The sequence below is a fragment of the Centroberyx affinis genome, unplaced genomic scaffold (assembly GCF_046629955.1).
Source record: "Centroberyx affinis isolate AG114_WGS23_722 - 3 ecotype Tasmania unplaced genomic scaffold, CSIRO-AGI_Caff_v1 ptg001156l_1, whole genome shotgun sequence".
NCBI lineage: Eukaryota > Metazoa > Chordata > Actinopteri > Beryciformes > Berycidae > Centroberyx > Centroberyx affinis.
In genome coordinates, this window is record NW_027279688.1 from 121571 (window position 1) to 141987 (window position 20417).

The 20417-nt window shown below is 43.4% G+C and overlaps 2 protein-coding genes across 5 annotated transcripts in view; both read left to right on the forward strand.

Annotated features, from left to right (window-relative positions):
- Nucleotides 1–9952, forward strand: part of notch1b (notch receptor 1b) — a 42350-nt gene extending 32398 nt beyond the window's left edge. For 2 of the 3 annotated variants that reach the window (XM_071524139.1, XM_071524141.1), the window contains 11 exons: nucleotides 204–316; nucleotides 560–1131; nucleotides 1632–2066; nucleotides 2242–2390; nucleotides 3658–3871; nucleotides 4211–4301; nucleotides 4604–4769; nucleotides 6077–6375; nucleotides 6546–6693; nucleotides 6868–6965; nucleotides 7090–9952. In XM_071524139.1, the coding sequence (XP_071380240.1) occupies nucleotides 204–316; nucleotides 560–1131; nucleotides 1632–2066; nucleotides 2242–2390; nucleotides 3658–3871; nucleotides 4211–4301; nucleotides 4604–4769; nucleotides 6077–6375; nucleotides 6546–6693; nucleotides 6868–6965; nucleotides 7090–8463 (3659 nt within the window). In that variant the 3' untranslated portion in view covers nucleotides 8464–9952. The remainder of the gene's footprint in view (nucleotides 1–203; nucleotides 317–559; nucleotides 1132–1631; nucleotides 2067–2241; nucleotides 2391–3657; nucleotides 3872–4210; nucleotides 4302–4603; nucleotides 4770–6076; nucleotides 6376–6545; nucleotides 6694–6867; nucleotides 6966–7089) is intronic. The other variant, XM_071524140.1, reaches the window with a different exon arrangement.
- A 1172-nt stretch (nucleotides 9953–11124) lies between these two features.
- Nucleotides 11125–19510, forward strand: ubac1 (UBA domain containing 1). 2 transcript variants are annotated; one of them, XM_071524146.1, is made up of 11 exons: nucleotides 11125–11539; nucleotides 12126–12246; nucleotides 12342–12415; nucleotides 12564–12671; nucleotides 12863–12965; nucleotides 13160–13268; nucleotides 13687–13846; nucleotides 13895–13972; nucleotides 15739–15825; nucleotides 16166–16304; nucleotides 16992–19510. In XM_071524146.1, exons 1-11 carry the CDS (start codon nucleotides 11402–11404, stop codon nucleotides 17105–17107), a joined length of 1233 nt encoding a protein of 410 aa, XP_071380247.1. In that variant the 5' UTR covers nucleotides 11125–11401; the 3' UTR covers nucleotides 17108–19510. The 2 variants fall into 2 exon arrangements, with proteins under 2 accessions (XP_071380247.1, XP_071380246.1); XM_071524145.1 differs by having other exon boundaries at nucleotides 13687–13972.
- The last annotated feature ends 907 nt before the right edge of the window (nucleotides 19511–20417 follow it).

Here is a 20417-nt window from a genome sequence, read left to right on the forward strand (position 1 = left end):
GTAAACTGCCTGTTCCAGGGGGGGGAAGCTAGGCAGCCATTTTGGGTCTGGTTAGAGAATAAGGGGGAAATAGTTTTTGATGTATGCTGCATGTTTGTCTCAGTGTAGATTTCCCAGACATTTTTTAAGCTTTAGGAGTGACTTTATAGTTTGAACCGATTACATAATGTGACTAACCTTTTATGTGTATGACTCCTTCATAGGCCAGCGCTGTGACACAGTGTTTGATGGCTGTAAGGGCAAACCCTGTCGCAATGGAGGGACCTGCGCTGTAGCCAGCAACACCCCACACGGCTTCATCTGCAAATGTCCTCCTGTGAGTACTCACACACACACACACACACACACACACACACACACACACGTCTGCATGCAGCCGTTCTCTCTGGCAGAAGCAAATGTACAGAATTAAAACACTTAACTAGTCACTGTCTGTGGCTGTATTCAAATTTAACCCTGACTATAACATACAGAAATAATATTGTCTAAACTAAAACATAATTCCAATTGTGTTTTTTAAATGTATTTGCTCAATTAAGTGTCTTCCTCCTTCCTTCAGGGCTTCACCGGCTCCACATGTGAGTATGACGCCCAGGCCTGCGGCAGCCTCCACTGCCGCAACGGAGGCACCTGCATCTCGGGCCACAAGAGTCCCAAGTGTCTGTGCACCCCGTCCTTCACCGGGCCCGATTGCCAGTATCCCACCGACAGCCCCTGCAACTCCAACCCCTGCTACAACGGCGGCACTTGCGAATACATCACCGAGGAGCCGTACTACCACTGCGTGTGCCCCACCAACTTCAACGGCCTCCGGTGCCACATCCTGGACTACAACTTCCTGGGCGGGCTGGGACACGACATCCTGCCCCCGCCGGAGGTGGAGGTCAGCTGCGAGATCCCGCTCTGCAAGGAGCGCACGGGCAACAATATCTGCGACGTCGTCTGCAACAACCACGCGTGCGAATGGGACGGCGGCGACTGCTCGCTCAACTTCAACGACCCGTGGAAGAACTGCTCGGCCTCGCTTCAGTGCTGGCGCTACTTCAACAACGGCAAGTGCGACTCGCAGTGTGACAACGCCGGATGCCTCTACGATGGCTTTGACTGCCAGAACCTGGAAGGACAGTGCAAGTGAGTGTCCCTCTTTGTCTCTAAATTAGACCAGGGTCAAATTACCGTGTAAAATAGATGCATATTAGAATGCACTAAAAACAGCATCTTGTACTCTAGATCGGCTGAAGCAGAAGATAACAGCACTAAATTAATAGTTTACATGACGATTTTATGATAATTTAATGAAGTATAAAAAAAAAAAAACCTTTCCTAAGACCCCCCAGTTGCGTCCCGGTGGCTGGAATTAATTCATTTTGAATAATCCGTAATTTGGGACAACTCATGATTATGCGCAAAGCACTTTTGAACTTTTTAACACGTTTGAGCAGTCCCTCCTTCTGTTATGTCCCACTCCAACATCCTGTTTCAACTGGAAATACATTGAATTTCCTTGTGATTTTAATGCGATGATGTGATTTTAAGTCGATTTGTATTTCTGTGTATCACAAAACTGTAAGAGTCCATGACACACACATATCCAAATCTCCATACCCCTAACTTCATCTGCCCCTCCTCAGCCCTCTGTATGACCAGTACTGCAAGGACCACTACGCCGACGGCCACTGCGACCAGGGCTGCAACAACGCCGAGTGCGAGTGGGACGGCCTGGACTGCGCCAACAACATGCCCGAGAAGCTGGCGGTGGGCCGGCTGGTCCTGGTGGTGCAAATCCTGCCCGACCAGCTCCGCAACCACTCCTTCGGCTTCCTGCGCGAGCTGAGCCGCGTCCTGCACACCAACGTGGTGTTCAGGAAGGACGCCCAGGGGGACATGATGGTGTACCCCTACTACGGCAGCGAGCAGGAGCTGAAGAAGCACAACATCAAGCGCTCGGTGGACACGTGGGCGGAGATTCCCGGCAACGTGCTGAACTTGGTGAAGAGGAGCCTGTACGATATGGCAGGCGGGAGCAGGCGGACGCGGAGGGAGCTGGATCACATGCAGATCAAAGGGTGAGGCTTAGTTTTGTGTAGAGAATACAAAAAAATATATATTTCAGTGATTGATTTTTCCCCTTGCACTTTTTGCGGTTCTGTGTGCAAAAACAACCGAGCATGGATTGTGCCCTCGTCTCCTCGGTCTTTGATTTACCTTAGATCTGAATGCGCCGTCTTCTTCTCTCCGCAGTTCCATAGTGTATTTGGAGATAGACAACCGCCAGTGCTTCCAGCAGTCCACCGAGTGTTTCCAGAGTGCCACCGACGTAGCGGCCTTCCTCGGGGCTTTGGCCTCCAGCGGCAAACTGAACGTTCCCTACATCATCGAGGCCGTTCACAGTAAGTACAGCTCATACTCGCAGAAGGCTGCATGAGTCGAGGCAGAATGTCAGTCTGGGCACACGTCTCTAAAAAAAAAAAAAAAAAAAAAAAGGGAAAATGACAATAAAAAGAATTAAACACACAACACACCTCTAATAAAGAACGTTATAAACTGCTCAATCTCCTCATAGAAAGCCCTTTGAGCGAAGGCCGTATGTTAGTGTCCACACACACACACTCGCACACAGTGGATACGACACGTGCGCTTCCACACACACTCAAACTGAAGGTATCCCTAACCCTAGCACTCTTTGATTGTGTATTTGTTATGCAGCAGTGAACAAATGCAATTGTGAATCTCATGGCCTAAACAATCAATCCTTCCCTCGGTGTGTAAATCCATTGGCTTCAGGCTCCAAAATGGTTAATTGCCGCAAATCAACTCATCCAAACCCCTACTCACACAATATAACATTCTCTCTCTCTCTCTCTGTCTCTCTCTCTCTCTCGCTATCTCTCACTCTCGCACGTACACATATACATCCGCAGACACACACGAGTACACACACGCACACACACACTCGCGTACGCATGCACGCACACACACTTCATCCCACAGTGTGAGGGGCTGCTGCAACCTTCACCTCGCTGAATGTAATACCAGGACTTAATGCATCTCTAAGGGTTTAGGTTGGGGGAGTTTATCATTTCAAAATCGTTAGTGGAAAAAAAGAGAAGGGGAAAAATTGATCGGGAGTGTGCTAGAAGTTGGGAGTCTTTGTTATCTCGAAAATCCTAATAAATCCTTCGTCTTTACAGCTTAAAGCGCGTGCAGTAATTTGAAGTTCATTAATCCCCCCCCTTCTTTTTTTTCCCTTAAAGAAGAAATGGTAAAGTTGTCTCTTGGTACCCTGGGTTGAGAAGGGAGAGAGGAGGTGGTGTTGGGTTTTTTTTTTTCCTTTTTCTTTTCTTTTTTATCACGCCCCATCCGTTTTTTTTTGTTTTTTTTGATGAAAAGTGGTTAGCAATTCTGATTATTACCGAATAGATAGAAGAAGCTAGCTTTACAAACGGTGAGGATCGTCAGTCGGTTTTTGGCGCTGGCTGGCTGTGGACAAACCGGGGGTTCTCGGAGTGGGAACCGCTGGGCGAAGAAGAGCCGGACTAGCTCTGCTCAGACGCTCAGGCTGATCCTGGGTGTTCAGGTCTCTCCTTTGTCGGTCCACGCCGGTCCACGTCCCTCCCTCGGTCGGTGTCATGACCATGTTGTCCCTCTTCCTACCAGGCGAGGTGGACGCCCCGCCTCCCCAGGAGCTCTACCCCATATACGTGGTCCTGGCCGGGGCGGCGCTGCTGGCCTTCTGCGGGGTGGGGATGGTGGCTTCCCGAAAACGCCACCACGAGCACGGGCGCCTGTGGCTCCCCGAGGGCTTCAAGACCAGCGAGACCAGCAAGAAGAAGAGACGCGAGCCTGTCGGAGAGGATTCGGTGGGATTAAAGTAAGTTGTTTCTGTTTATTCACCGGTGGTGTTTTGTGTCAATGGGTACCGGCTTCTTCGCGGGTCAGGTGAAGGGCTAGTTCTGAAGGACTAAATGGGTGAAACCGGTGATCAGACAAATTTGGGAAAAGGGGGGTTTGCCTGGATCATTAATGATAATGATATAGCAGGTTTAGGTGCGCATTAATTGACTTGTTGGAGCAGAGCAGAGGGGTGGGGTGGGGATTCAATCAATGCTTTTGTTTTTCGGCATTGCTGCACCATTAAGGGCGAGGGGCTCAGCCGAGATGGGAGCGTTACTATACAAGGATTTTCAATGGGATTTCTGCTTGACCACAGGCCACTGAAGAACACCTCAGACATTTCCCTTATGGATGACACCCAGAATGACTGGGGAGAAGACGAGCCTTCGGACGCCAAGCGCTTCAGGGTAAGGAAACACAAATACGACATGCCATCGGAGATTGTTAGGATTTAGGCATTTTTTTGACATTTTTGTTACACTATTTTCAAGGAAATATTTGAATTACTGAATTTTACACATAGAAATTTTATATATAGGTTTATAAAACTCGGATTTGTGATTTTTCAAAATATTGCATTTAATTAATTTGATCATCTATTTAAAATAAAGTTAAATTTTTTGACAAAAGCTGAGATTTCATATTGCGTTTCGTTTTGAACTTGATTTGATTTCTAATGTCTAACCTCCGCCTGTCTCTGGTCCTGTAGCAGTTTGAGGAGCAGGCTATACTGGAGCTGGACGACCAGACGGACCACCGCCAGTGGACCCAGCAGCACCTGGACGCCGCTGACCTGCGCATACCCTCCATCGCCCCCACACCGCCCCAGGGCGAAATAGAAAATGACTGCATGGATGTCAACGTCCGCGGACCAGGTGGGTGACTGAACGCTTCGCTGCTTATTAGGGAAATCTTAGGGACTGCTGTGCAAGTGGATGTGAACACAGCATATAGGTTCATTTGTATCCTTCTTGACTGGGTTGTTTTTAAAAATCAAATATACATAAACAAAGATTTGATACATTGAGTTTAAATGAAAAAAATAAACAAGAAATAAGAAAAATGGATTTTAGTTTGTCAGATGCATGGTGTAGAAGTGCTTCATCTGTCAAAGGTCTAGAGGTCAAGTTCAAAATATAAAGTTAGGTGGTTTTTATTTTTTAAATATCTTGTTGTAGATTCTGATTGTGTTGGAAAATATATATGGAGCCATCTTCTAAAAGGAATTATTTGGAATTTTGATTTGCTTTAATGTTTCTGCCTTGTCAAAATTCTGTGGCTGCAAACCTTTTTCACAATTCAAAAGATGAAACACCACATTGAAGGTATTTCTCTATCTAGTGTAATACATCTAGCAGATTGTTTAATACCGTTTCTGAGCGAACATTTCTAGTGTGTGTGTGTGTGTGTGTGTGTTTAAGTGTGTGCATGTAGGAGTTGCTAAAGCCCCATGTCCTCAGGGTAAGGGGATCTTCTTCAAAGCAGCCGGCTGGAAGCCAGGCGCCTGGGGGAAAACACTGATTCCTGCTCAGATTAATCATTTGACCAGTAATGGGCCTCCGTTTTTCCATGCCATATTAATAAGACCAATAAAGGCATCAAATACAAAAACACAATTTCGTAGTAAGTGCCAAATCCCCTGAAGAATGTCTAAGAAAAATCAAAGTAACAGGGTTAAAAACTCGAGAGCACACTTTTTTTCCCTGTGGCAGATCGATACACTTGAATCGACCAAATCTGCAAGATCTGGGGCTTGCTATCCTTTTGAAGAGGAGAAAACCCATCCAAGTCGACTGACTGAGCTGCCTCTCACAGATAGATGATAATGCTTCGTTTTTCCAGCTGCCTAGCTTTCGCAAGCCCCGGCCTCTATCCCCCTAGCTTCGCTTTCCTTCTGAAGCTTCTCCTGCGCCGGGGCTTGATCAGAATCCGTTATCGAAAGGAGAGCGCTGTGATGATTCAACCCAGGCAAAAGTGTCAAATCCACATTCGATTTGTTTGTTGCTTTGTTTTGATCTCCCTGGTGCTTTGAAGTGCAGGCGCCTATCTGCCTGTAGCAGTTCCTGTGCTGTGCTGAGCATGCACTCTTTTACCTACCAGTGCTCACCTGGTGCTCGAAAATGGCCTTCACATTCTCCCTTCACTTACCCCCCCCCCCCCCCCCCCCCCCCTCTCTCTCCAGATGGATTCACACCCCTGATGATTGCATCCTGCAGTGGAGGAGGATTAGAAACAGGCAACAGCGAGGAAGAGGAGGATGCCTCTGCCAATGTTATAAACGACTTCATCTACCAGGGCGCTAACCTTCACAATCAGACCGACCGCACAGGTGAAACTGCCCTTCACCTGGCTGCCCGCTACGCCCGCTCTGACGCTGCCAAGCGCCTCCTGGAGGCCAGTGCTGATGCCAACATCCAGGACAACATGGGCAGGACGCCGCTGCATGCTGCCGTAGCAGCTGATGCCCAGGGGGTTTTCCAGGTGGGTTCCAGATGCCAACCGGTATTTCTTGGGTGCCATATTGAAAGTATACCTATTGAGAATATTGTGTCAACTTTTGAGATACAGAATTCTGATCATGAGTCAGTCTGATCATGTTTAGATCAGAAAGAGTGTGTTGATCTTATGTCTTATGTCGATCGTCTCTATAGATTTTGATAAGGAACCGTGCAACAGACCTGGATGCCCGCATGCATGATGGCACCACACCGCTGATCTTGGCCGCCAGGCTGGCAGTGGAAGGCATGGTGGAGGAGCTCATTAACTGCCATGCTGACGTCAACGCCATCGATGATTTTGGTAAAGTTTCTCTGCATGATGCAAAGCTCATTCTCTTTCACTCATGAGCAAAACAAATATCACAATATAATGCTGAACTTCATATTCACATAATAGTAAAATGTTAATGTGTCAAATGTATGACAATAATGTGTTATAGATTTTAATACATATTACATATGTTTGTCTCGACAGGTAAATCAGCCTTACACTGGGCTGCAGCAGTTAACAACGTGGAGGCAGCTATTGTGTTACTGAAGAATGGCGCCAATAAGGACATGCAAAATAACAAGGTTCAAAATAACAGATCTTCTCTGCCCCCACTTAACAATAAAACAATAGAGAAATATCTTTCCAAAACAACATTCCTTGTGCATCTGTGAATCTCTTAACGTTTTGTCTGTCTGTCTGCTTCAGGAGGAAACCCCACTATTCCTGGCTGCCAGGGAAGGAAGCTACGAGACTGCCAAGGTCTTACTGGAGCACTTTGCCAACCGAGAGATCACCGACCACATGGACCGACTACCCAGAGACATTGCTCAAGAGCGCATGCATCATGACATTGTGCGGCTGATGGACGAGTACAACCTGGTACGAAGTCCTCCCATGCACGGAGGCTCGCTCGGCACCACCTTGTCACCCCCGCTTTGCTCGCCCAACAGCTACCTGGGCAGCATGAAGCAGCCGCAGCCTCAGGGCCAAGGCCAGGGCAAGAAGGCACGCAAGCCCAGCTCCAAGGGCATCGGGTGCAAGGATGGCAAAGACATGAAAGTGAAGAAGAAGAATTCCCAGGATGGGAAGTCTGGCAGCCTGCTGGACAGCTCGGCCGTTCTGTCCCCGGTCGACTCGTTGGAGTCGCCCCACGGCTACATCTCAGATGTGGCCTCGCCGCCCATGATGACCTCGCCCTTCCAGCAGTCGCCGTCTGTGTCCCTCAACCATCTGCAGGGTATGTCCGACCCCCACCTGGCCGTCAACCACATGGTCATGCCTAACAAGCAGGAGCTGGCCCGGATGCAGTTTGACCCGCTGCCTCCCCGTCTCACCCATCTGCCCGTGTCCGGCTCCAACGGCCAGGGGGGCATAAACGGCCAGTGCGATTGGCTCTCCAGGATGCACGGCAGCATGAGCCAGCCGGGCCAGTTCAACCCCATGAGAGGGCCCGGCGGTCAGGGAGGTTTGCACCAGGGAGGACAGCACGGGATGATGACCTCGCTCCACAACGCCCACCCCACCACCAGCCTGTCTCAGATGATGACCTACCAGGGGATTCAGAGCACCAGGCTGGGTCCGCAGCCCCACATCATGCAGCAGCAGGCTCAACAGATGCAGCAGATGCAGAACCTCCAGCAGCTCCAACAGCAGCAGCAGCAGCAGCAGAGCATCCAGCTGCAGCACCAGAACTCAAACACTGCCAACAGCCAGAACTTCATCAGCGGCGAGCTCAGTTCTCCGGAGCTCCAGCAGGGAACGGGCAGCTCCAGCATGCCCATCCACACCATCCTGCCGCAGGAGACCCAGATCATGCCCTCCTCCCTCAGCCAGTCGATGCCCAGCACCCAGTTCCTCACCCCGCCCTCCCAGCACAGCTACTCAGGCCCTATGGACAACACCCCCAACCATCAGCTCCAGGTGCCTGACCACCCCTTTCTGACCCCCTCCCCCGGCTCCCCCGACCAATGGTCAAGCTCCTCTCCGCATTCCAACATGTCCGATTGGTCAGAGGGCATCTCGAGTCCGCCGACCAGCATGCAGTCTCAGATCGGACATATACCCGAACAGTTCAAATAAGAAGCTTGTATCTTTTCGCCCAGATGAACTGCTGAATATTTTTTTATGAAAAAGGCACTCGATGAAAAAAAAAAAGGAAAAAGGCAAAAGCTGTAGAGTTGACAGAAGGACTTTTTTATATGCTTTTATACTAACAGCAAGAATGACCTGTGTTTCATCCATTCTTTTTATTTATTAATGTCTTATTTATACTTTTCATCGCCTGCTTACAGAAATTTCGGGGATCCATGGTGTTGGGTCATACGCAGGGGAGAGAAAGTCCTTTAGAGAGACTAGAGCTCTCCTTATTTTCTTTTTAGTGCTTCTTTTCTGCAGTGAACTGGCTCACGGCATACACACTGGGTATTTATTTTCTCAAGGATTTTCTAGTCTTTGCCTTTTTTTTTTCATATGATTTCTCAATCTTTGTTTATATTTTGCTATTTTTTGTATAATCTTGTGTATAAACAAAACCGTGATTAAAGGGCATTTTATAGAGCACATTTTAAGTTCCAGTGTTACTTCAATTTGTTTTAAGTGTGTGAAATATTCTAGGGAGTTTGTAAAAAAAAAAAAAAATCATGTTGTGAATGTTGACAGAACAAAAGTGTCCCACATTTCATGCACATGTCCTGTATGATGTATGAGCTGTTTCCCACAATTTCCCCTGTTTAAATTCCATGTGATTCTTTTAGTTACACTCAGTAGAGTTGTATACACTTCTTGAATCAATGAAATAACATTACGTTGTGCCACTATATTTGATTGCGTGTGTTCGCACATTTGTAGAGATGGGGTGGGGATGTGATGTTGTACAGTATGCAGCCATCTTGGAGATTGGCAATTGGAGAACTGGCCTGGTGGCCACATTGTATCTTGTTGTCCAGAGGGAAAAGGAAAATTAACTTTCCCTCTCCCTCCTATTAGTTTGAGCCTATGGCTGTGTTCTTTCTTTTGTAAATATGCTATGCTTTTCCCTTGTAAGCAGGATTTTGTTTCAGAAATCTGATGTCTTAAGCATGCCATTCTGATAGAGACGTCTCACAGCAGTCAACAGCCTCTTAAATGTTATACACAGAACAGAACATATATTTTACCTAGTGTCCCAGACGCAGAGAGCCACTTGAAGTATATATACATACAATATATTGTTAGACTTTTTTCTCATTAAGAAAATACAGAAATATTGAGGTTTTATGAATTCATATTTATTTACTGTTCTGTAACAAAAGAATCCTCTAGGCAGCCATTTGTGCATATTATGAAATATTTTTTTTTTACTCTTTACTAAAATGGAAAACTGTTGGCCAAGTTCTCTATTGTGTCCATTCTAATGCTTTGTGAGACACATCATGGTATAGTTCTCAAAATGTTATAATGAAAAAAATGTTAGGCTGTAGTGAAATTGTAATACCCGCAATATGTTTCCTTCCTCTTATAAAGTTATAATTTACAAGAAATGTATTTTTCCCTCAATTTTCAATCTGTAAAAATGTTTCTTGTTATAATAAAGGGCACCTGTGTGTCTTGAATTGAACTTCATATACTGGTCTGTGCTTTTTTCAAATCTGTATACATGGACTCCAAAGATCAATTTCTTGAATACAAATTCAGATCAGATTGAATTTCACACTTGAATTTAGATTTGCAGAGCAAGTTTAAGGAAAATACATAGGCTCTGGTTCATTATTCAACTGATGAATTATAGACAACATAACAACACAGTTTAAGAAATCAGCTGACAGCTAGTCTGAGAACACACCTCTGATATTTCTAGGTGAGTATGAATGGTGACATGTAATGACCATTGATAAATTGTGAGAAAGTGATGACCTTTCTCTTCATATACAAAAATAGTATGCACTTCATTTCACCTTACCACATTTGCTGCAGGGTCGAGTACATTTTGCTTACTATGTCTCCCTCTAGTGGTGCGAGTTTTTATTTATTTATTTTATTGCAATTTTGTGAAAAACATAACCACCTTGGTCCAGTTGCACCATGTTGTCCTTCGAGGGTAATTTTTCATCATTACTATCACGATCAGACACGATTATTATGATTATTATTATTTGTGTGGGAATAGCGCTATCACATAAGGCCAAAAATAAATTCACCATCATCTATACATCATATCTACCATCATAACGATACTATATATCAGTGATTCTCAACCTACTTCATATCAATGACCCCTAATTTAGTCCACATTAGGGCCACGGACCCCGATTTGATTAGGTTTTGTCTCTTGGACCCAAATCTGACGATATCTTTTATTGATATGATTTTGTCCAGAATCCCATGACTATCTGTATTGCAGGTAGAGAGATAACAGTGAAACTATGAGTGAAACTATCAAAACAGTCATTCCTCTACATTCTCTAATTAGGTTAACTTCTTGTAAATGAAATAATGGTGAAGTTTAACAATTCATCAATTTGCTGCCGACCCCCTGGAACCCCCTCAAGGACCCCTGGTGGTCCCCGGACCCCTCGTTGAGAACCACTGCTATGTTAGTTATTGTGTATCTTTGTTGTTAACTAGGCATATTATCACTTAGCATGTGTTTTTCATGTGGAACCGTGGTGGAATACCAAATTAACCAAAAGAACCACAGTTCCCATGATGCACCGGTAATTGCATCGCTGAAGTTCAAAGTTCAAACATTACCGTCAAAATAGGGTCCTTGGTGGATGGCTGCTTGTCTTCACGGGGAAAAATAAACAACTTGGCGAGCACGGGAAACATCGCCCGCTTGCTGTCGCGGGGAAAACCGGTCGAGGAAATCGAAAATGGTCCTCAGCTAATCGGTGCCGGTACTCTCACTGTTGTCGGCGGATTTACAGGGCGACAGCTAGCTGGGTGCTAACGTTAGCACGCTAGCTTGCTAGGAGCACATAGCAACAGCAGCTAGCTAGCCAACATCACTGGACTGGTACTCACAAGGCTTAGTGCAGCTATGTTCGTGCAGGAGGAGAAGATATTCGCCGGGAAAGTGTTGAAAATACACATATGTACCATGGAGGGGACGGAGTGGTTGGAAGAGGTCACGGAAGACACTACTGTGGAGAAACTCAAAGAGAAGTGCTTGAAACATGTAGGTTTGGGTGGTGTTGTGTGTTGTGTATATATCTCTCTCTCTCTCTGTGCTGTTTCTGCCTGTCACTCCTCTGCCTGGGGTGCTTGCAGCCTGCCAGGCCCTCTGTGTAAACTGTCAGTGTCAGTGTCACTGGTTCCGTATTTATAGTAACTGGGTAGACTTAGCTATTTATAATTTAGCAAGTTGGCTCTCCCTCTCAAACCAGCTAGCTAACAGTCCGACGGTGTCCCTTTTATGTTCCCAGTGGCTTTGCTTTAGGTGATAGGAAGGCATGTTGCTTTTCAGGCCATGTCTATTATTACACAACCCATCTCACATCACCTTCTCTGGTATAGCCTAACCTATTTTAAAGTGGTAGTTTAATGTCTATTTTTAATTACAGCATAGCAAGCTGTTAAGATTCACAGAGTAGTAACTTACATGGGTACTTGCATCATGAAAACACAGAGAGGGAAGTTGACAGTTACCACATTAAGTCCTCCTATTATCATTTTATTCAGTCTGCCTTACTGTTCACTGCAGCTTGTTTCTGAGCTGTTTTTGTCACCCAGCTATTCCAAATTATATTGTGCTTATTTTATAGTACGTCCATGGAAGTCTAGAAGACCCCAAAACCCTCACCCACCATAAACTCATCCACGCTGCTACAGAGAGAGTCCTCACCGACACTAAAACAGTTGCCGATGAAAATCTCAAAGATAAAGGTATGTTGCATCTTAATTCAAAAGTTGTGAGATTATTAGGAAAATCGTTTTACGCTGATTGCCATGAACTGGCCGTATGTGACTTACGTTTTTAGACGTCTTGCTGCTGATAAAGAAAAGACCGCCACCAACCCCTCCAAAGCTGGCAGACATATCCACAGAGGAAAAGGTAAGCCTAATCGACTTTTGGTCTCATCAAAACAGAATTGAAGATAATTCATCAGATTGGTCTAACTCTACACGACCTGCATCTTAAAAGCTGCACTTTTTGTCTTGCCACCCAGTACTTTTTATTTACCATGTCTTTATTGTCACAGAAGAAGCAAGACAACAAGGCTCCGGACAAAGATGCTATCCTGAAGGCCACCGCCAGCCTGTCCACCCGTCACACCGACCGCACCGTCACCCAGCACAACATTAGAGACGTAAGGTTCTTGGAGGGATTGCTTTAGTTGACAGAGCGTATAAAAAGTCATTTATGGGCACTCCACACAATTTAATGTCTATAAAGCTTTATCAGAGAGGCAAATTGCAGTCAAATCCAATGAAGATTAATGTGTAATTCAGATTCGATAAGTAAGAAATATTATTGGCATGTGTGTTTGTGTTCTACCAGTTTCAGACGGAGCTTAGAAAAATCCTGGTCTCTCTCATTGAAGTGGCCCAGAAGCTTCTCGCCTTGAACCCCGATGCTGTTGAACTCTTCAAAAAGGCCAATGGTAAAGCTTACGATCACTTGAAATCGTTGTCCAGAATGTCCAGAATCTCAATGTTATGATGTTAGGATACACAGCAAAAATTAAGTTTCTGAAACATGAGCAGCAGGTCACTGAGATTATTCACAATCATTAGTCAAAGTGTAGTTTCAGTACAATTGTCTTATAATCTCTGTGTGTGTTTCTGTGTCCGGCAGCCATGTTGGATGAGGACGAAGAGGATCGGGTGGATGAAACGGCCCTTCAGCAGCTCACTGAGATGGGTTTCCCTGAGAGCAGAGCCATCAAGGCTCTCCGATTGAACCAGTGAGTCTATACTGATATACTAAATCATTCACAACTGATCACCAGGATGAGTCGAACTGTAGAGGAATACACCACATGAATTCGGGATTAAATCAGCTCTGACATTTGAGAACTGGCCTGAATGACTGACTTTGATAATAACTTGATAATAGCACTTTGCTTAAACCAATTTTTACAAAGTGCTTTACATGCAGTAAAACACAAAGAGACATTGATGTGAAGGTACCACACATCAAATTAAGTTGGATAAAAAGTATGGAAAACAAAACTAGAAAAAAATGTACATTTATACAACATTTCCAAAAACCAGTGGCAATCACAAGTTGTTTCTGGTCTTGTTTCACCTGCCAATAGTGCCATTTATCATAGAAGCCTACGCACAAGCCTCACTCTGTCGTTGCCTCCTCTCATCCCGCAGCATGTCGGTGACCCAGGCCATGGAGTGGCTGATCGAGCATGTGGACGACCCGTCGGTGGACACACCTATACCTGGCCAGGACTCCTCTGGGGCAGCGGGAGCCACGGCCGCCGCCACACCAGGCCCCTCTGTCTCCGCCGCGGCCTCGGCCTCGGCCTCGGCCTCGGGCCCTCACCTCCTCCGCAGCCTTTCCCAGTCCAGCACAGAGGAGAGCACCAGGCAGGACGAGCTCACAGAGATCTTCAAGAGGATCCGCAGGAAACGAGAGTTCAGGCCCGACTCGAGAGTAGGTGGCTCTCTCTGTTTGGAGCGAGGGGGGCTGAACCATATTGACAAAGCATCTAATTACGATTATTTGACAGAATATCACAACTGTGATTTAAACTGCGATTGATATCACTTGTGTCCATTCTAATGATTTGTGAGACACTTCATGCCATAGTTCTAAAGTTTTTCCATGTCATACATTTTTTAGAACTTGTTTGAAGAAAAATGATTTTCGTTAAAAAATAGATGTCAGTGTGCAGGATTTACTGAAGTAGTATCATGTATCATGTATCATGAAAGGTTTTCACCAATATTGTAATTAATTCATGCACCAAAGAATACCTGAAGCACTAAAACACCTTGTTTAGAAATCCATTGTGGACACCCCTCTCTCTTAAGCAATTAATTGCAGCCTCTGCGATTTGGAAATTTCAGAAGTTAATACTGTGAATTAGATTTTTTTTTTCAAGATTAATTGTTCAGCTCTATTAATTATCATTTGCCTATCTCATCTTTTACAACACTCATCCCAGACCACTTTCACACCTGCTCGGTTTAGAGAAGGGTTAGACCCACATATTGGTTTGCCGATATATCTGGGTGATATTGGTCTTGTATTAAATATTAACTATAGGATATCTGTCAGTTATGTGTCCACCTTCGATATGATAGAGGTTCCTCCCTGACCACAGCTACATAAAAACAGTCTGTAAAACCTGCAGTGAAATTTCAGTTTCTCTGCACATTTTGTATATTCATTTAATTGTTAGGGTATGTTTTTTGTGTAATAATTAATTATTCATTTAAAAGTCCTAATGTATCCCAGAGCCTCCCCTACCATTGCGTAGGTACTGTGGGTCACCCTGCCTTAAGGAGCTGCTAACCTTAAAGAATTCATTAGTCTGGGTTTCAGTGGAGAGTTTTAATGTCACATCAGGGTCTAAATGGTGCTTAAGAGGTTTTTCCACCCTGCCAGAATAAAATTCTCAGGGAAACACTGAATACTTTTTTGGCATGAAAATGATCAAATTTTAAGATATTGAATATCGGCACAAAATATGAGCTGTTGGTGACTTAAGTCTTTTTGTATCGACCTTTAAAAATCCCATATTGCTCAAACCCTAGTTTAGAGTGGCTGAATCACACTCAGGAGAGTTCACCCTGTAGTTACGTTTATTTAAGGAGGTGAGGAGATGGCAATTGTTCTCCAGTGTGCATCAAACAGATTGTGCCCTCATCTATCAGAGAGGAGTTCAGGGGCTGCTTCTAGGTGTAGCCAGAAGCCGTACATTTAAAGTGAGAGCAAAATCTTAACCAAAGACGGGAACATAGCCACAAACTTCCAGATTTGAAAATGAGTGATTGATCAGTTTTGTCAACAGTTTACCCACTTCTCTGACTCTGATGCATTTATATGTGTGGTATCATGACCGTATGCCTGAGTAATAATCCCTAACAAAGATAGGACAATGTAATTGCATTAAGATGCAACATTTGATCCACTTAACAGCTTGCCTACTGCTAGACATAATAGCTTTGGTTATGGTATGGTTCATTTGTCTATTAGCAATATACTGTCAAGTCAATGGAAAATTGCAGCAAAGGATCATCATGACTCCTGATTCACACAAAACCAATGTACTATACTTAATTTATAGCAGTCTGTTTCAAAACTTCTTTTAAGGAGCCAAAGATCTATGGAACTGAGAATGTGTTTTGTTGTAACTAGGGTGGTAAGTTGTGAAACTGAACAAACAACCTTTTTCTTTGACTTTGTTTCTGCAGGCTGTGATTGCATTGATGGAGATGGGCTTCGATGAGAAGGAGGTGATCGATGCTCTGAGAGTCAATAACAACCAACAGGATGCTGCGGTAGGTTTACTGGTCTTAGAGTTTTTCCAGACCTGGTGTTTTGTATTGTAGATGTTCACATCATGATACTTTTTTTTTATTTGAATTTTATTTGATAGGGACGATGCAATTTAACATAGTTCCAATACAGGGCATGAAACTGATGTGCTGCACAGAGAGTTTATAGCTATTGCTAATTTTCAACTCTTGTCCCCAAGAATTATTTCATATTTCATGCTACTTTTAAGTTATTGCATCAGTTTCATGGTATCTTTCTTGAGCACCATGGTATCATTTTAGAATCAAATCCATGATACTTGAGCCAAGTTTTGGTTTCTCACAGTACTTCTCTATCCTGCAGTGCGAGTGGCTGCTGGGGGACAGGAAACCTTCTCCAGAGGACCTGGACAAAGGCATCGACACCAACAGCCCGCTGTTCCAAGCCATTCTGGAGAACCCAGTGGTCCAGCTGGGCCTAACCAATCCCAAGACTCTGCTTGGTACACAGTCTAGTCCAATTCAGTACAAATGCCAGGATTGTGGATGTTGTGCTCTTTGTAGCCAGAGATTCTAGTGAAATCACACTTAAAAGGAAAAATCCATCCTAAAAAAATAATAATAATACAGCTATTGGCAATGTACCTTGCATTCGTGGGGCCATTTTGTTATTTGGAGGTGTATTTTTCTTGCTCCTGTGGATAACTGGTCAAACGTAGACAATGTGACGTCACTTCGAGTTATCTCCAGTGCAGCTACAATGGAGTTCATTAGCAGAAATGTTTTCAACCATGGTTTTGGTGTCAGTCCCTCAGAAAGGGCTTCTTTTTAGTCTAATTTAGCACCGACTTTCAACAATCACACAGGGAGAAATCCATTGTAGAAGAGGCAGAGAGACCAAGTAATTCTGGGAAATGTGGGAAATCACTAACTGAAGTAGAAGTAGATGAGGCAGGTTGAGGGAAAGTGGGTACAACCAAAAAGTAAATTACAACACTTCATAGTATAATAGTATCCAGGGGTGGACTTTCCCTTTAAGATGCATCCACTTTACATGTATTATCTAAACAAAATGAAAGTATCTTCACAGAATAGATAGGAATATAATTTCACGTGTCATTCTGAAGACTTTTGGAAGGCTGCTGCTGTGGAATGGGCTTCTCACTGATGTGGCTTGTGTTTGTGTGCAGCTTTTGAAGACATGCTGGAGAATCCGCTGAACAGCACCCAGTGGATGAACGACCCCGAGACCGGACCCGTCATGCTCCAAATTTCCAGAATCTTCCAGACCCTCAATCGCACGTAGAGCCTCCTGGCGACCCCCCCTCCCCCGTGTGACTGTGGCAGCGTGTGTGTGTGTGTGAATGAGCAGGGATGTGTGTGTGTGTGTGTGTTTGGGTGTGGCAGGGACACAAGTATTGTTTTTGCCTTGTAAAGACGAAGCCAGAGGAGTCAAAAGTGTGAATAGAGATGTTACACATATAACTATTTATAACATTGCAGAAAAAAAAACACTTATACAAAACAGATGTTAACATGAACATTATTATTATTATTATAGTAATGATAATAATAAAAATTGAGATTTAGTATGTTGTTTTTACATTTTAATAAGAACAATTTATAGTTATGACAGACATGATTTATTTTATATAATTTCTCCATGTACAAAAAAATGACCATCAGACATCAATTTAATGTTTACACTTCAAAGAAAACTGTTTTTGTATGTTTTGCAATATTTAAATATCAATTACAGTTTTGTCTGTCTCTTTAAATTGTTACATTTCATCAGTGGTGAATGTTTGGAGGACTCCTGTTAGTACCAAGTTTGTTTTTTTCTTCCTTCCCCTGCTTTGTCTCTTTTTCAACAAATATCTCTGCTTATATTGAGAGCCTGGTAGTCAGTCGCAGAAGTCGAGTGTTTGTTAAGGCATATGGGCTTTCAGACACGTTACCTCTCTCTCCGTTCAACCTTGAGAGCCTGCCTGTCTGGTCACTGTAAATCACGCTCCTCTCAATTTAAAAAAGGAGAACTTTTGTTTTTGTGCTTCTTCAAGAATATTTATTTAACTTTCTTGCCTTTGAGAGGAAAACTGTACACTACGCTGTCTATTTGTGTCTTGGTCATGTTTTTACAAGAAAAAAAGATATATTAGGCCTGTGTGTTTATTGTCAATGTGCTCTTGAATGTCACATTATCATGTTGCGCTCATTTAGCACTTGTTCACCTCTCTGTGAATATTGCTCACTGCAGCACTGACATAGTGGTATCCTCTAAAGTTGAAAGAAGGGTTAATTTTCTGCCTCACACAGGCTGCAGTGTGAGACGTTACGGGAAACTGAGCCTAATTAAAAGGGGTTTGCCTTTTTAGCTTACAATTTGAGTGAATGGAGATGTATCCTTACTTCATACTGCAGAATCAGCAAAGGTGCAAGCATCTTTGATGAATTATTACAAGGAATTTGAGATGAAACCCATGATTCTCTTTTGAGAGCAATGAACATTTATGCTGTCAAACCAAACCAAAATTTCACTATATAACTTGCCTTGTCATTAGATGTATCCCTTGACAACACACCTTGTATTTCTGTGCAATAGCTAGGACTTGGAATTATGTTGACCTGTAAAGAAATATATTGGATTTGAGTGTTAGAGATGTGTGAAACGCAATGGGTAGTGTGGCTGTAGTAATAAATATTACCCTTTGCATTGAGTACTTAAAAATCTCCAGCTACAAAATGGTGGGCTTTGCCTCTCCTAATTGTATTGTGAGTTAAAAAACAATATGGAGGGTGGTGTGTTTTTTGCCAAGCTTTTGAGTGTTTTTATTCAATATTTGAAATGTGGTATTGATGTGACTTTCTGCTCAGGGAGGCTGAGATTGTTTTTCTAGCGCTGTCACCATGGCAAACCTCTACTCACCCTCTTCTAGTTTGGCATTTGAAAAATGGCTTTAACTAATCCGTTAAGAACTTTGCTTATGAATCAGAGCACCACAGAACATGGTCTGGTAAATGCAATATTTGAAAATATTTAAATGTTTTTAAAAATAAGTATTTGCTTGATCAATGTATTATTACATTATTTATATTGAAGCCAAAATAGTAACTTGCTCTTATTTATAACATTTTTAGCAAACCTCAAAGCTGATCTATAAATTATGCGGAACAAAATGATATGATTCAAATCTTGTTTTTACAAACCATTAGAAAATGTACTTTGGCAGGTCACAGGGTGATTAGAAGTAGTACAGCATTTTTGAATGTGGAAGTATTTCTATACAGGATGTGAACACGTCTCTGGAAGCCTCTCAGCACACGTCTACACCACAATAGCACAGTGACCAACTATCTCACAACTTCCAACCAATATTGTTTTCCATTGCCATCCATAAAAAAACATCTCACTTCCCAAATGTAGTGAAACAAACGATTGGAGGTCTACATTTAAGAAAGGTATCCACTGAAAATGCAGTACATCCATCAAATCTGACAACAGGAACAGAAAAGAGCAAAATGAACTTTAGTTTATTGCTTAGGGACACCAGAGACTTGTTGGAGTCACAGACTATTGTATCGTTTTCACTCAGCTTTCATGCAGGACTGTCCCAGACCAACAACCTATGCAATATACTCTCACACTCTGTTCAATGAAACAGCCTCATGGCTACTGGCATCTAAATCACTATTACATTAAAGTATTTTTTGTGGCTGTATTCTTTGAGTTCTGTGTTCTTTCAAAGTGAATGACATGTCAGCAAACAAGTGGCAGAAATAGTAGTTTGTGTACCTTGATTTTTTATAAATGCTTATATATATATATGTATATAAAAAAAAAATATGGGTGGTTTAACGGTCATTCTCAAGCTTTTTCATACCATGGACCCCTAATTTAGTACAACACATTGGGGCCAGGACGCCATTTATTGTTTATTGTGGATCCCCATTAGTTGACGCACAAGCGGCAGACTAGTCTTCCTGGGGTCCATTTGATGAGATTTGGTATCTCAGACCCAAATCTGAGAATATTTTTATTGTTAGATATGATTTTGTCCTGAATTCCATGACTATCTGTAGAGTAGGTAGAGAGATAACGGTGAAACTATGATCAAAATAGTCATTGTTCTACATTCTCTAATTCCATTAACTTCTTGTAAATGAAATTATGGTTGGAAGTTTAACGATTCATCAATTTGCTGGGGACCCTCTGGAACCCACTTAAGGAACCTGGTGGACCCCACGTTGAGAACCTCTGGGCTAACATACCAAACAAGCAACTTGCATGGCGGTTTTCAAATTGTTTATTTCAATTGAATACATGGAGTTATCGACCATAACATTTTTCCAAGACGGAATGGGAATAATAAGGTCTACTGGGTCGAGGAGTAGCAAGGAAGTTTGGCTGAAGCAAGCACTCTAGTTACAAGCTGTAAAATGAGGTAGACAGAATTCTGGTCGGGGCTTGCCTTGTGCATAGCTGAGCCTCTCATGTCTAACTTGGAGGGCACTGTGATCTTTAAGCAGTTGACAATAATCAATATTTATGTCCTTGTGCCTCTTCCCTAAATCTTGGTATTTCATTTGAAGTTCTAGGGCTTCCTTAAGCTCGGCAT

Bases quoted from the DNA above. Each gene is read 5' to 3' on its own strand.
- ubac1 (XM_071524145.1), top strand. From the start codon at position 11,402: ATGTTCGTGCAGGAGGAGAAGATATTCGCCGGGAAAGTGTTGAAAATA. The intron at 12,672-12,862 runs GTAAGGTTCTTG...GTGTTCTACCAG, and splicing joins CCCAGCACAACATTAGAGAC to TTTCAGACGGAGCTTAGAAA. The intron at 12,966-13,159 runs GTAAAGCTTACG...TGTGTCCGGCAG, and splicing joins ACTCTTCAAAAAGGCCAATG to CCATGTTGGATGAGGACGAA.